This window comes from Stegostoma tigrinum, chromosome 3 (assembly GCF_030684315.1).
Source record: "Stegostoma tigrinum isolate sSteTig4 chromosome 3, sSteTig4.hap1, whole genome shotgun sequence".
NCBI classification, from domain to species: Eukaryota; Metazoa; Chordata; class Chondrichthyes; order Orectolobiformes; family Stegostomatidae; genus Stegostoma; species Stegostoma tigrinum.
The window spans coordinates 71,209,046-71,224,270 of NC_081356.1; the positions used below are offsets into that span (position 1 = coordinate 71,209,046).

General features: G+C 40.0%; 1 protein-coding gene across 5 annotated transcripts in view; it reads right to left on the reverse strand.

The window, feature by feature from the left end:
* LOC125450908 (casein kinase I) overlaps positions 1-15,225 on the reverse strand; it is a 197,717-nt gene that overhangs the window by 35,843 nt on the left and 146,649 nt on the right. For all 5 annotated transcript variants that reach the window (XM_059644672.1, XM_059644669.1, XM_059644671.1 and 2 more), the window contains exons 8-10: positions 15,125-15,205; positions 10,532-10,680; positions 8,541-8,639 (exon numbers count right to left, since the gene is read on the reverse strand). In XM_059644672.1, coding sequence (XP_059500655.1) covers positions 8,541-8,639; positions 10,532-10,680; positions 15,125-15,205 — 329 coding nt within the window. The remainder of the gene's footprint in view (positions 1-8,540; positions 8,640-10,531; positions 10,681-15,124; positions 15,206-15,225) is intronic.

Here is a 15,225-nt window from a genome sequence, read left to right on the forward strand (position 1 = left end):
CTTCATTTCTGACTCCTTTGAGCATCAGAGTTGGGAAGTCAAGTTGAGGTGGCACGGGATGTTGGTGAGGTCTCTTCTGGACCCAGTTATAGGAAAAATATTATTAAGCTGGAGAGGATCCAGAAGAGATTTACCAGGATGTTGCCAGGTATGGAAGGTTTGAGTTATAAGGAAAGGATGGATAGGCTGGGGCCTTTTTCACTGGAGCGCAGACGGTTGAGAGGCAACCTTATACAAGCTTATAAAATAATGATGGATATAGATAGTGTTAATAGTAGTTGTCTTTTCCCTAGGATGGTGGATTTCAAGACGAGGGGGCACATTTTTATGGCGACAAGAAATAAATTCAAAAAAAGACATGAGGGGCAAATTTTTTAAACAGATGGTGGTTCACATTTGGAAGGAACTTCCTGAAGAAGTGGTGGATGGGGGTACAGTTGTAATATTTAGAAGGTATTTGGTTAAGTAAATGAATAGGAAATGTTCAGAGGGATATGGGCCAGGAGCAAGCAGGTGGGACTAGTTTAGTTTGGGGCAATGTTTGGCATGGACTGGTTGGATTGAAGGGTCTGTTTCTGTGCTGAATGACTCCAAGGCTTTACTTCAACTATAAGAGGAAAACTTTCCATGCTTGGTAAAACTACGCCACCAATGAGGTGAACAGGAGAACTCCACAAACAGCAATGTCAGAGTCACAAAGACGAACAAAGGAATCATGAACCAATGATGGGCTGAGAAAGCTAAGGAGTTGCAACCCCTTGTTGACAAGTACTGCACCCACAATCAAAATGCTGGAAAAGCTCAACAGGCCCGTCAGCAGTTGTGAAGAAAAATATCAGAGTTAACATTTTAAGTCCAGTGACCCTTCCTCAGAACTGACGGTAGCTTGAAAATAATTTCTGAAGAAGGGTTTAGGCCCGAAACGTCAGCCTTCCTGCTCCTCTGATGCTGCTTGGCCTGCTGTTTTCATTCAGCTCTACACCTTGTTATCTCGTATCTAGGAAAACGTCGAATTATATGCAGAGGATAGGGAGGGGGAGGGGGTAAGGAGTAAATTATAGGGTAAAGAATAGAGCCCAAGGAGACAGAAGAGCAGCTGGATTGACAAAAGAGTTGAAAGCAATCTGCCTAGTTAGTGACCAACAAGAGGTAGTGTGTAATGGCAGGCTACATAATAATAAGGCCTGGTGTGTGGGGTAGGGGTCTAGGACTTGAGAGAGTTTAGGCCCTAAAATTATTGAACTCAACATTGAGTGGAGGGCTGCAGGGTCCCCGAGTGGGAAATAAGGCATTCTTCAAACTTCGGCTGAGCTTCACTAGAACACTGCAGCAAGCTGGAGACAGAGACGTTGGCCAGGGAACAGGGTGGTGTGTTAAAGTGGCAGGCAACTGGAAGCTCAAAATCGTTTTTACGAGCAGAACGTAGATGTTCTGAGAAGTGTTCCCCCAGTCTAAGCTTCATTTCCTTAATGTAGAGGGGACCACATTGTGTGCAGCAAATGCAGTAGACTAGATTCTGAGAAGTACAGATGAAGTGCTGCTTCGCCTGGAAGGGATGTCTGGTGGTGGAATCTTTCTGGAGGTAGTCAAAGTGGTGTCTAATGATCTTTTGGATGTGGATGCTGATGGGATGGTAAATAACGACAAAGGGACTCCTATCGTTGTTGAAGGAGGGAAGAGAGGGGATGAGAGTGGAAATGTAGGAGATGGGTTGGACCCAGTTGAGGGCCCTGTTGCCAATAGTGCTTGGGAATCCTCAGTTGAGGAAGAAGGTGGAAATTTTGGAGGCTTTCTTGTCAAAGTTGGCGTCATCTGAATACGTGATGGAAGCGGAGAAACTGAGAATGGGAAGGAGCCTTTACAGGGAGGATCCTTGCACCCAGCATCCTGCAAAACCTCCAGCCCATTCTCTCAATTCATCCGTCTCCATTGCATGTTTCAACCAGGCCAATTTTGACAACGGAACCTCAGAAATGTCCACTTTCTTCCTCAACCTAGGACTCCCCAGCACATTGTCGACAGGGCCCTGAAGGGGTTTGACCCATCTCCCGTACTCCTAGCCACAATCCCTCTCTTCCCTCCTGCAACAGAAATTACCTACTTTACCTACCATCTACCCCATAAAATTATCAGACTCCACTTCCACCACCTCCTGCGAGATACCACAAATATTTCCCTCCCCTCCCTTGTCCGCCTTTCGAGGGACGGTTTCCTCTGGGACACCCTGGTCCACTCCTCCTTCCCCCTCAATATCCCCCACAGCCTTGTTTCTGCTTTACAGCACCTGCAGTTCTTTCGATTTTTTTTGAAACAGCACAGGGTTTCTTCAGTGCCACAAGATAATGTATGGGTCCAACACCCTTGGCCTCAAACTGGTGCAGAGTATAGCATCCTTTGGAGATGCAGACAAAATATCAATCTCTAATGGAGAGAACATTTTAGAGAACTACTAAACCACAATACAATCATCAAAGGGGTAATCCCTCAATTCCCCGTCAATAATCATCTTGGACTCCTAACTAGTGGGTAGAAATTGAAGATGCCGGAAGACACATGAAGCATGGAAAAGCTGCAAAAGCAGACAGGGTCCTAGAGGAGATATGGAAACTTGCAGGACCAGAGCTTACCCCGTCATCTCCATCAACTGTTCCTGTAAATCCGGGACAAAGGAGAAATCCTTGCCAATCTCAGTGATGCTGCCATCACCAATGTCTTCAAGACAGGAGACAAAGTTGCCTGTGGGAATTACCGAGGAATCTCTCTACCCTCCATCACCAGGAACACCATCATCCAAAACCCTATTAGCTCCCTTCTCCCAGTCTCTGAGGAAATACTTGCTGAAAGCCAGTGTGGCTCTGATCAAACCATGGAACTATGGGACATAAATTTTCACTGCTCAGCAATGCCAAGAAAATTGCCAGCAACAAAAGCAACCACTCTATGTGGCCTTCATTGACCTGAATATCCAGTCAATTGGGAAGTGCTATGGAAAATCCTGTCTCAGGCCAGATGTCCAGTGAAATTCATCAATAGCCTTCACAACAAAATATTTGTAGCAGTCCTCACTGACAGCAATATGACAGGATCCTTTGAGGTCAAGCAAGGATGTGTCATCACCCCCACTCCTTTATCTGTCTTCACTGCCATCTTTCTTCATCTTGTCAAGAACAGGCTTCCCAGTGATGTAGCCATTTTTCTGTCCATCGTTTAGACACTTCTCAACTTCAACTGGTTGAATTCCAAGAAGTAAACAATAGTGACCTCACTTGAGGAACTTCAGAATGAAGATGACAGTGTCATCTCTGCTCTATCAGAACATAATCCTCAATGCCTTAACCCCTTTGAGGAAGAACTGACCTTAGCCTCAACCTCAAGGCAACTCAAATCCTATTCCAACCCAGAGTCCCAGGTTATGTTCTGATACAGCCTTTCATAAAGACCAATGGAGAAATCCTCCCAAACTGACACAGTTCCCTGAACTGGGAAGCTATTTCACAATTAGGACTGATATCGATGCAGAGATTCAATATTCAATATTTATTCTGTGGTCACTGTCTTCGGACACCCAATGATGAAACTTGGCTAACCGTGACAATCATCCTGATCCCATGCCTTTCTGACTCTTCTATGTGGCTCTGAAACCTGGACTACATGTACGTGCCACCTCAAGTTTCTTGAGAAGTACATCAATTCTGTTTGGGACGTATTTTCCACATCAGCTGGGAGAGTTGGGCGTACTAACATCAGCAACCTTGAAGCAGCTAACAGCACCAGCATCAAGATCAGGTCATTTGAAAAGAACTCCTCTGGGCTGGCCATGTGCTTAGGATGTCCAGGTTCTGACAAACAAAGCAAATTATCTTTGCCCAGCTTAAGGAAGGTATTCAAACCAGTGCAGGACAAAGGAAGTATTTCAAAGGTTGCCAGAAGGCTTCCCTCAAGAAATGCAACATAGATGTGAACACATGGGAGGCCCTTGTTCAGAAGAAACTGACTTAGAGGAAACTCCTGCATAAAGGAACATAACTCGTTGAGAACATCCTTTCATGTGGGGAAGCATGGAAAAGAAAAAGGAGGAAGGAAATGGCAATGATTTCAAGGCCAAGGATCACCTCCATCTCCTGGAAACACTTATAGAATGTGTAGTTGGACGCATAACTCTTGAATTGGCTCAATTTCAACTGTAAGCTACTGGCCAAAAAAGTGCCTGTATTCTGTAGCTAGGCCATGATCTGTTGACTGAACCACACTAGACATACAATACCAAATTAGATGGATTTGGGTATTTGCTTCACTCAGTTTTAGAGATTCCCTAAACGCAACAGCATGGAAGTATGAACACTAGAAACAAAAATACGCACTCTGCCCTTTGATCTTCTTTTGCCTTCATTAAGATCACGGGTGACCTGATTACAGCCAAAATTCAACATTCCTAAAACCACCACAATAACAAAAGACTCCCTTGTTATTCAAGGATCTACTTGCCTCTACCTTTAAACTCCTCAATGTTTCCGTGGCTCTCCAGGGAAGACAGTTTCAAAGACACTTAAACCTTGGACAGAAAAGAGGTTTACAAATAAAGGATCTTCCACTTAAAACTGTGGGTCCTACTTCAGGTCTCATCCACAATGGGAAACATCCTTTCAACATGCAAATTGTCGAGTCCTCTCATGGTTTTATATGCTTCAATAAGAATACTGCATACTCTTCTAAATTTCGCTGGATGCCAGTCCAGCATGTTGAACCTTTCCCCATAAGAGAACTTCCCGTCCATTTCAGGATCAGTCAAGAGAAGCTTTTCAGGATTACTTCTGATACATTTATATCCTTTCCTAAATAAGGAAGTCAAACTGTACACAGCACATTAGATGTGGTTTCAACAATGCCATAGAAAACTGTAGCAAAACATGGCTACTTTCTAATTCCAATCCCTTGTAATAAATAACAATGTTCCACCTGCCTTCCTAATGTACTGTACAATTATACATATGTGATCATATCACCTGCTTGTATGTATATATTAAGTTTGTGAGGTTCATGTTCCAGGACACACAGATCCACTGTAACCCAGAATCTTGCGTTCTCTGAAGACTTTTCAGTTCAGAGCTTTCTTTTTTCTTGCTAACAGTCACCTGCACTTGCTTCTCAAAAACTTAAATAACAGACAGCTTTTCTGATGTCGAATCTACTTGACCTTTAATCAAGTTCTCAGGGAATGTTCTTTCCCCTTAGGCAGCAAAAACTACACATAGCACCACCCATGATTGGATTGCCACTTCAGCAACATTGCAAAGTCTAAAATCTGACCCTCAAACAAATGTCTGGTCTCAACAGAACAGGAGGGTTACAACATAATTCATAAATGGCTACCAATGTGCTTTTACATTATTGTTTATTTTATCAGTGTTCAAAGGTACCAGTGCGACTTAGCCCTTGCTTTTTAAACTAATCAGGCTTGTTAAACTCCAGCACAAGGCTGATTAATGTAACTCTTTATGAGAAAGTTTTGGTTCACAGTTACTGTTTTTTTGCAGTGAACACGAGTTTACGTTATTGAAAGAAAAAAAGTGTTACCATAACAGCATCAGATTAAAACAAGAGAATAATTATCTGCCTAGTCTTTCATAATAATGGTAGATTAAAAGCTACATAAACAAACTAGAATCCAGTAATGTTTTATTTTCTCCCCTTAATCACTGCAGTATTTTATTTATTACTGTTTCTTTAAAAATAACTGCCTGATTTTACAGAGTTAGAGCTGTTGCTTTTTTTTTGAAGGGAATCAGCACCTGAAGTGAAAAGGTCGAAATGTTACGAATATTATTCAGGGATTTCTGGTATAGTCACACACACACACACACGCACACACACACGCACACACACACACACGCACAGTATCTGCTACAAGTTGAAAGGCTCACGTTGCTTTTACAGACTTCTTTCTTCCATTTGCAGACACCTCCTAAGCATTTGTTACTAAATAATTAAAACATGTATATGTTTAATAAATTAAACGTGCGAGTAACCCACTAAGTCTGCCCTTGGCTCACCTAATTAAAAAAAAAGTTGGGCATGTTTATTCACCCAAATGTAATGCAGCAAACATGGTACAGAAACACAAACATTTCAAAAACCTGAAATTTAATCTAGATGGCATTAATTCCTTCAATTGGATCCAGCTGGTTATTCTCCAATTGGATAACCACAGAAGTAATAACATGTGCACACAACAAAGTTATTAAAAGATTGTGAATCTTAAAAAGATTTTAGAAAACCACAAATTAACCTTTTCTTCTGCAAACACCTCTGAAAAGTTTATCCCACACTGACCCAGCTGCCTAAGAAGCAGAAGTTTGACTATGTTCCCAAGATTAAGAGTCAGAACCAAATATCAAACTCAAATAATGTGCTCATGTCACTTACTGCTTGTCATATAGATGATAATTAATCTCTGTTCCGAACTGTCACAGATAGAAAATTACTCCCAAAATTCAGCTCAAGGGTGACAAAGCTGTAAATTATGGTCTTTTAGAAATGAACTCACCCCCACATTTGATGGTTCACATTGCCTATTGTGGGCTTTGCATGTAAACATCCTATTGGCTGCATACATGTTATAGAGAAAAGAAAAGGACTAGCTTTCAGGACTCTGTGGCAGTAATGTCCTTGCCCCTGGGCCGGAAAACCTGGGTGCAGGTCCCACCTGCTGCAGGGGTGCATAATAACATCTCTCAACTGGCTCATTAGAAAAAAAAAACAAAATGAGGAAAAAGGCTGGCTTTGAAGTGGTGGGTGCTCTTCCCCCTCGAACAGGAGGCCTGGGTTCAAGTCTGACTAGCTCTAGAAATGTGTGATAACGTCTCATCGCTGAAGAATCGATCAGGAAAATCTCTACAAGTGCAAGGATTGCCCTGAATTGAACAATGTAAAATAAATGGCTAGCTTTCACACTTTCAGTGCAGTGACTGAGCCAAGACGCCTGAGCTCAAGACCCATTTGCTCCAGAGGTGCGTAATAACATCTCTGAACAGGATGATTTGAAAAAACTGGCTTTTGCACCGAAAGGTACGGCTGGTTTTTGGAGGGCTCATATGGTGCAGTGATAATGTCTCTCTATGTAGGGATAGAAGTTCTGGGTTCAATCCCACCTGCTCCAGATGTATGTCACAACATATCTGAACAGTGACTGAGATACCTAGAAAGAATGGATTAAAGGAGAAGAGCTGGTTTTCCAGAGGTCCTGTGGTGCAATGGTAGTACCTCTAGCTCTGAGATAGAATGCTCAGGGTCAAGTCTCACTTGCTCCAGGCCGGTGGCAGGTTGATTAGAAAATATCAAGGACTGTTTTTTTCCCAGCAAGGGAGTCACTTCAAGAGAGGGTTTGCATTGAACTTTGAAATGCAAATAAACAATTGTGGAAGACATACTGGCTCTTACTTCAGTAAATAGCTGAGTGGCAGTACAACAAAGACTATCTGTCTATAAACAAAATGCTGTGCATGGTACCAAATGTACTCAGAGTGGACAAGTCTTGGTGCAAGTGAAAAATAAAAACCTGCAACTTTGGTGGCATATCTCAATCTACTAATTGCTTTCACATAAAAAAAATTCCTGCCTGGAAATTTCATCCAAAAGGTAACATCAGTTGCCACTACAGTCAGTAAACAGGTGACTCCTACTTTTCACAAGGTCCGATACTTTCCTGCATTCCTCACCCTCCCCTACTGCTTTCGGTCATCTTTAAGCCCAGAATCAGACCATAATAAATGGTTGTATACATTATGCACACACACAGACATTTGTTATGCTGATATTACTTCATATCTGTTGGAAAATTAAAATATAAAACATGCTCGAGGAAGGGAGGATAAGTTGTCAAAAGGTCAAATTATAGTTCAGCATCAGCCAATAAGACGGAACTTGCTTGCTTTCCAACGATAAAGGTTGCAATATTTGTGTTTGTATTGTGCAAGAAGAAATTATTCTTCAGTCCATGTCTTGCTGTGGGAGCAGTAAACTGAATTCAAACATCGGCTGTGAAAGGCAGAAATTCTTATCAGCTGATCTGAGTCCGACACCAGTTAATGATAACTTTTGCAATTTCTAAGCTAACTGAAAACTGTCGGGTTTATTACTGCATGTTAACAATGGGGGCAGATTCAGATCTTTCAACTGCTGTATGGCTGGGTAACTGTTTTAACTGAATTGTTAGCTCTTTCAGTTTCAAACTGCTTAGTGCAACCCATCCTTCTGGTGTCAGCCGTCAACATGCAAACCTTATGTTATCAATAATAACATGAATGTAAACTTGCCAGATTTCAAAGGCCAACAGTAGGAAAATTTTACTTCTGACTGCAACAAGCCAGCATGTTTCCTTCAGTTGTTATCAGTTACTCAAAAGGCACAAGCTAGGAGTTAACAATCCCAACACACTATTAAAACTCATAAAGCAGCATAAAAGCACCTTCATTTTCTGGAAGCAACTCAAAAACTTTTATTACAAATAGTAACTAGGCTCACAATATCACTTGCAGACCTACCTGATTTTTGGCTTGTTGTGTTCGATCCCTGTGCTGATGATTCTCTCTATTCATTCCAGTCAGAGCACTATCTGTATGAATTGAACCAACTGGAGTGGGCTGTAATTAAAGAAAAAATTCTTTACATTCACAAATGGAATTGAAATATTTAATCATGCTCTTCCATTTTCATATTTTTTCATGCTAGAGATGTGCTGGCTATGTTGTCATAGGTGGGAGAATGGAAATTCCAGAGCAGGGCAATGGAGGAAAAAGAATAGAGGAAAATGGATGGGTGCACTGTGCAGAACAATCATTTGTACAGGTATTAGTGAAAATACACTGTGACCAATGACAGAAAAACATCATTTGCAATAATCTAAGAATCTCAAATATTCTCCAAAAGAGGATTATTTTTCCAAGTAATCACAGAATTGAAAAATAATTTATTGAGATCATTGTGTCAAAACTCCTAAATTATCCATTTATCCAAACGTACTGTGGACAAAACAGTATAAAATACTGTAAAGGGTGAAAAATGTATTCTGCAGTATTGGCAGCATGTATTACAATAAGAGCATCTAGAATCAATTTCCATTCCATTCAATCTCAGGTAAACATTAACCAAAGTAACGGGTAGCACCATGGGCTTGCAGTTTTGAAAAAGGAAACCAACTTACTGTTATAGCATTTCACTTCCAAAGCTACGATGGGCAATTAAAATGTCCAATTATGCACGTGCATTGTCTGTATTATGGAAACTTCATACAATGTAAAGCTAAATATGATGTCAATTGGTTTAAATTGGATTTATAAGAACACAACCAGTGGTGTAAAGTTGAAATTGACGTAACTAGCTCTGCTGCACTCAGGGAGCATTGACATTTGGGTAGATAGCCTTGCCTATTAATGACACTAGACGTATAATGAATTACTGGCACCATTCAAATCTAGATAGCCCTGTTAACTAATTCCACCTTATGTAAAATTGAACCTTGCAACAGAATGCTTAACTATGCTCTGTATTCAAAACCTTTGCTTGTTCAGCTAGTTAAGGTGTAACAGTAATTCTGCAGATAGTTGAGGGCCCCTAAACCTCAGTGCATATGAATCTTTAAATAAATTCCCTGGACAAATGGAAGGCAGGTATGGTTACAGGGAAAGAGGGTGTACACATATCCAATTTAAGGTGCACAAAATTCTAAAGATTTCTCAGGAGCTTGGTTTGGAGTTTTGTATGCAATGCGATGGATTTTTGCTGCACCAGTCAACCAGTGGACTAACACATGACTGCAGTGAAATAATAATCCATTCCTTCTTGTTTTATTCCACTGTCCTCTTACTTGATGGGTCACAGAGGCTCTGCACGCTCATGCAACACATCCAAAGAATCATTCATTTCTGGAAGTGAACTTGATAGCGAATGTTGGAGAAAACTTGACTGCCAGGGAGATCCCAGCATAACCAAACCCTGCCCTTACCAAACATCCACAAACATATTTCCAACAGAGATCATCTGACAGCAATTAGGCACACAAAATCTCTGACTGAGGGTGCTAAAAACTTAACTGTAACTCCTCTATTGTCCTGTCTGAGATCAGTTATCAAAGAACAGATCAAGAATTATGCATGTATCATTATGAGAATTGTGCATGTTTCATTATGAGCATCGCGTCACAATTACATTTGCTAAGCCATGATGGACCCAACAGAATAATCAACATTCTGATTTTTAGAACATGGTGCAGGAAGCCTTCAATTTCAATTTGAATTCAAGTTTTCCCTTGGCCAACATCACCTGTGCATGTCCAGAAACCGATTTATGTTTTCTTAGGGTTTACATTATTAAAAAAATTACATCTTTTATCACAAAAAAAGCCACAGAGGTCAAGAACATTTCATCAAGATTGCTAATCGCATTTAGAAATACTAGAGGTACCTGCTGCATTTTGCTTTTGCAATACTTATATTCACATGACCCAAAAAACATATAAGTGAATTTTTAGTCTTACAAGCTGTTTGCCAATCCAGTCATACTCATAATCGAACATGTAACCCTTCTTATCGAATAAGTCTGTGAAGAGCTTTCTTAGGTAGTCATAGTCTGGTTTCTCAAAGAAGTCCAGCCTTCTTACGTAACGCAAGTATGTAGCCATCTCTTCTGAAAATACAAAATATTTCAAAAGTTTATTTTAGAGTTATTATATATTGTACTGTTCAATGTTTCCTGTGATATGGGGAAAAGAAAGCCAAAGCAGTTTTAAGATACTTACAGTTTATTTTGGCATTTTCATGAAGAACTTTATTTGCTCAAAGTTTGGTTTTGGTTTACTCCCAAAGGATTTTAAATGTTAATTTCATTCTGCCAAATATTGCCACGAACAGTTTTACATTAAGTTCAGAAAATTGTTCTGCAGTTGCAAATACTTTGGAAATTAAGTTTGTCAGAAAACGGCTCACTAGTGTTCTAACTAAAGATTACTAATTCAGGATGAGTGAAGAAGCCAAACCTAGAAGGTCAGGTAGCCAAAAGCAGCCTGAGCTCAAAGTAATCAAATATGAATTGAATGGCAAGGGTAAACAGCTGTCTGCACTTTTTTGAGCCTACTGGAAATGCATCCTATTTTAAAACTGCATTAAACTGCATATTAAAGCATATGATTAAAACAAATTGAGAGGGCATATAAAACCACAGCTGCACAAATTAATCAAAGCATTATCTAGTTTGTAACTACTTCCTATTATAAATATCATAATTCAATGATATATCTATGTTGCGCTGTAACTGCTGACAGCAAGCACTTTCCTTCACTTAAAATAATTATCTTAATCTTTCCTCCTCCCAACATTTCCAACGTGACAAAATTAACCAAATACATGAAGTCTCTCAATCTTAAAACTATCATGCTGCCAGGTGCCTCAAACATTATGCTGTTTTCAGAAGTTTGAGAATGCAACGTTCATTGTTTTAAAACAAAGTCCAAACAATTCCAACAAGAAATGCATGATCATTTATCTGCTCCTGAGAATGAATTACAGGAAATATAGGTAAGTGATCATGGAAACCTCTTTGATAGAAATTTTATAACTTATCTCGATTTTGGCTGTCAATATCAAGGAAGCATATGTGATTTGAGGAGATTGCACAAATATGGCAACTAAGATTCCTGACTTAGTTTTCATTCGTACCACTGATTAAAAGAAAATTAATCTCAGTAACATCCTTGCAAATCTTTTTTGCTCCCCTTCTAGTTTAATGACATCCTTCCTATGGAAGGATGATCAGAATTGTACATTAGCTACAATGCCTGTTTAGTAGCTATAATTGTTAGCAGATTAAATATTGTTAAAGGGGGTATTGAAATAAAAGGGGCAGAGTGTTGTGTATGTTAGGTAGGTGCATGCAACACAACTCCGTTTAAGCGAACAGGTCAGGTGATCCAGAGGTTAGACCTAGGTGAGGTAGTTCATAACCAATTGTGGAGCTGAAAGCAATAATAATCTAATAAGGTATTCCCTGTTCAAGTTTACCCTTCATCTAGCTCATGTTCTATTTATTGTTCTAGTGAACCACAAACAAAATAAAGGCCAAAATACCATTTGCCTTCCTCACCACCTCCTGCACCTGCACGGTTACTTTCAGTGACTGTTGTACAAGGACAGCCAAGTCTTACTGCACCTTCTGTTTCGCAGTCTATCACCATTCTTCCTGCTTTTGATACCAAAGTGGACAGCCTCATATTTATCCATATGATATTTGAGTATGCCCACTTACTCAACTTGTCCAAATCACACTGAAACATCTCTGTATCCCCCTCACAGCTCACCCTCCCACTCAACTTTGTGGTGTCTCCAAACTTGGAAATATCACATTTCGTTCCATCATCCATGTCAGTACACTACCCCAATCCCATGTTACCAACTTGTATGCGATTGAAGCCAAAGCCTTCAGAAAATCTAAGTAAATGATACATCCACCAGCTCCCTCTTATTAACCGTACCAGTTACATCCTCAAAAAAATTCCAGTAGATTTGTCAAGCAGGATTTCTCTTTTTTTAAATCCATGCTGACTCTCTCTAATCCTGTCACTATTTCCAAGTGTTCTATTAAATCTTTCATTATGGACTCTAGCGTTTTCTCTGTGACCAATGTTAGGGTAACCAGCCGATAATTCCGTTTTCTCTTTACCTCCTTTTGAAAATAGTTGGATTAGACTGCCTATAAAACCTTGAAAGATGGCCACCAAGGCACCGACTATTTCTAGGGTACTTAGGTAGACTAGAATATGGATTATTGGTCCTTGGGGATTTATTGATCTTTAGATTTTATCAATTCCTGACTAAAACCGATCCTTCAGTTCCTCCCTCCAATGAAGCATGTGTTTCCAAAACAATGTATTTAGTTGGTCTGTTACCTCTTTGTACCTCTTTGTTCCTCATTAACTCTTCCCCTGTTTCTGACTGTAAGGGACCTATATTTGTTTTTACTAACCTTACTCTTTTCACATACCTAAAGAAGCTTATGCAATCAATTTGTATGTTCCCTGTAAGCTTACTCTCATATTCTATTTTCTCCCTCTTAATCAATCCCTCGGTCCTTCTTTGCTTCAAATCTAAACTGCTCCCATTCCTCAGATCTGCTGCATTTTTTGGCCAATTTGTATGCCCTTTTCTTGGATCTAACATTACCCCTAAATTCCTTGGTTAGCCAAGCATCTTAGCTCCAGCATCTCTCAGCAAGAGTTCCTCACGGTAATGCCTCAGGCCTAACCATCTTCATTAAGCACCCTCCCTTCATTACAAGATCAGAAATTAGGATATTTTTGCTGATGATTGCACAACATTCAGTGCCACTGTCAACTCCTCTGTTACTGAAGCAGTCCATGCTCACATACAGCAAGACGTGGACAACATTCAGGTCTGGATTGACAAGCGGCAACTAACAATTGTGGACGTGACTTTCAGGGAAATGCGTATAACTGAATCTAACCATTGCCCCTTCATATTCAAAGGCGTCACCATCACTGAATCCCCTACTTTCAACATCCTGGGGGTTACCATTAACCAGAAACTGACTGTACTTGCAACATGATTACTGTGGCTATATGTAGCTCATAAATTCAGGATTCTATAATGAAACATTTAACTCGCTAAGACCCCAAACCTTTCTCATCAACTACAAGGTATAAGTTAAGAATATGATGGAATATTCCTGACTTGCCTGAATGGGTGCAGCTTAACTACACTCATAAGGCTCAACCCCATCTATGACAAAGCAAACTACTTGACTGGCACACCAAAGACCTTATATGTATACTCCCTTTACTACCTCAAACAGTGGAAGTAGCATGTAACATCTACTGATCAAGATCCACTGTGTAGCAGCATGTCAAACCTCTTTCAACAGCACCTTCCAAATTCTTAACTTCAATCATATAGAAAGAGGCCAGCAGTAGATGTAAAGGAACACCAACATGTCTCCCTTCCAAGTCTCAAGCTTGGAAAAGTATCTATAACCATACAACTATTCACTATCTGTGTGAAGCACCTGAATCTCCCTTGCTGACAGAACTGTGAGGGTGCAGACATTAAATGGACTATGCAGTTCCAGAAGGCAACTCACCACCAACTTCTCAAAGGCATTTAGGCTCGTTAATAAACTCTAGCCTTGCAGTAGAGCTCATACCCCATTAACAAACAAAACAAAGTCATGCAAAATATACTTGTTGTTTAAAAGGTTTTCCAGTTTACGGATAATGAATTAACAGCCTTCAGAGCTTACACGGCTGTTCTAGAGCGCCCATCGAAGAAGCTGACCTAATTCCATAGAACTATTAGCTCAACTCATTTCATGGCTCATATGGAAAGAATCACCATGAAGTTGAGTTGTGGGGGGTCACCTGACATCCATGAGCCCCTGCTCCATTCAATGTAATGTGCTGTTTTCAGAATCAGATGAAAGAAGGAAATATAACTGAAGTGCATCACACGAGCTGAATAATGCAAAACCCAACTAAAAAGAAAAAAATTCTCCTCTTCTTTGTCTTAAGGTTTAAAACTTGAGCGTAATAGATTCTTCCCATTTTTACTTCAAAACCTGGGCATTCTCTGCACTCATTTTCTTTAGAAACGTACTGCAAATCTCAATGTATTCATGCTTAAGCTGCGTGCCTTGCCATATCATAAATGCAAAGGTAGTTAACAATTTAGACAGCCCTTAGAAGTTTTAAAACCATCATATTCAGCTTCAGATGCCATCAGCAGTTTAAATTCTAACCATCTGTGGGTAATGATGCCAGATCAGCAGAAAAACAAATTTACCATTAAACGTGACCTCAACAACTACGAAAAATCAGATCTGAATGCATACAAATACTAACATTAAAACAGCATGATATTACTTCCCTCATCTTTCTTATAAAGGATAGTGATGATACCCCAATCCTAATAATTACTTGTCAGGTATCTTGCAAACCTTGCATATTGCAGTGCAATAATGGTCTCTCATGGCAGAAGATAAACAATAATGAATTCAAATGACAGAAACAGATATAGACATTAGAAACTTGAGAATCTCTGGATATACTCAATGATTGAAAAATTACCTGGAAAGTTTTCACATAACACTTCAACTGGTGTTGCTCGCTTGGTGTCCCCAATCTTCTGATATCTTTCTTTTAATGTGTCTGCCTGGAAATGAAGGTGA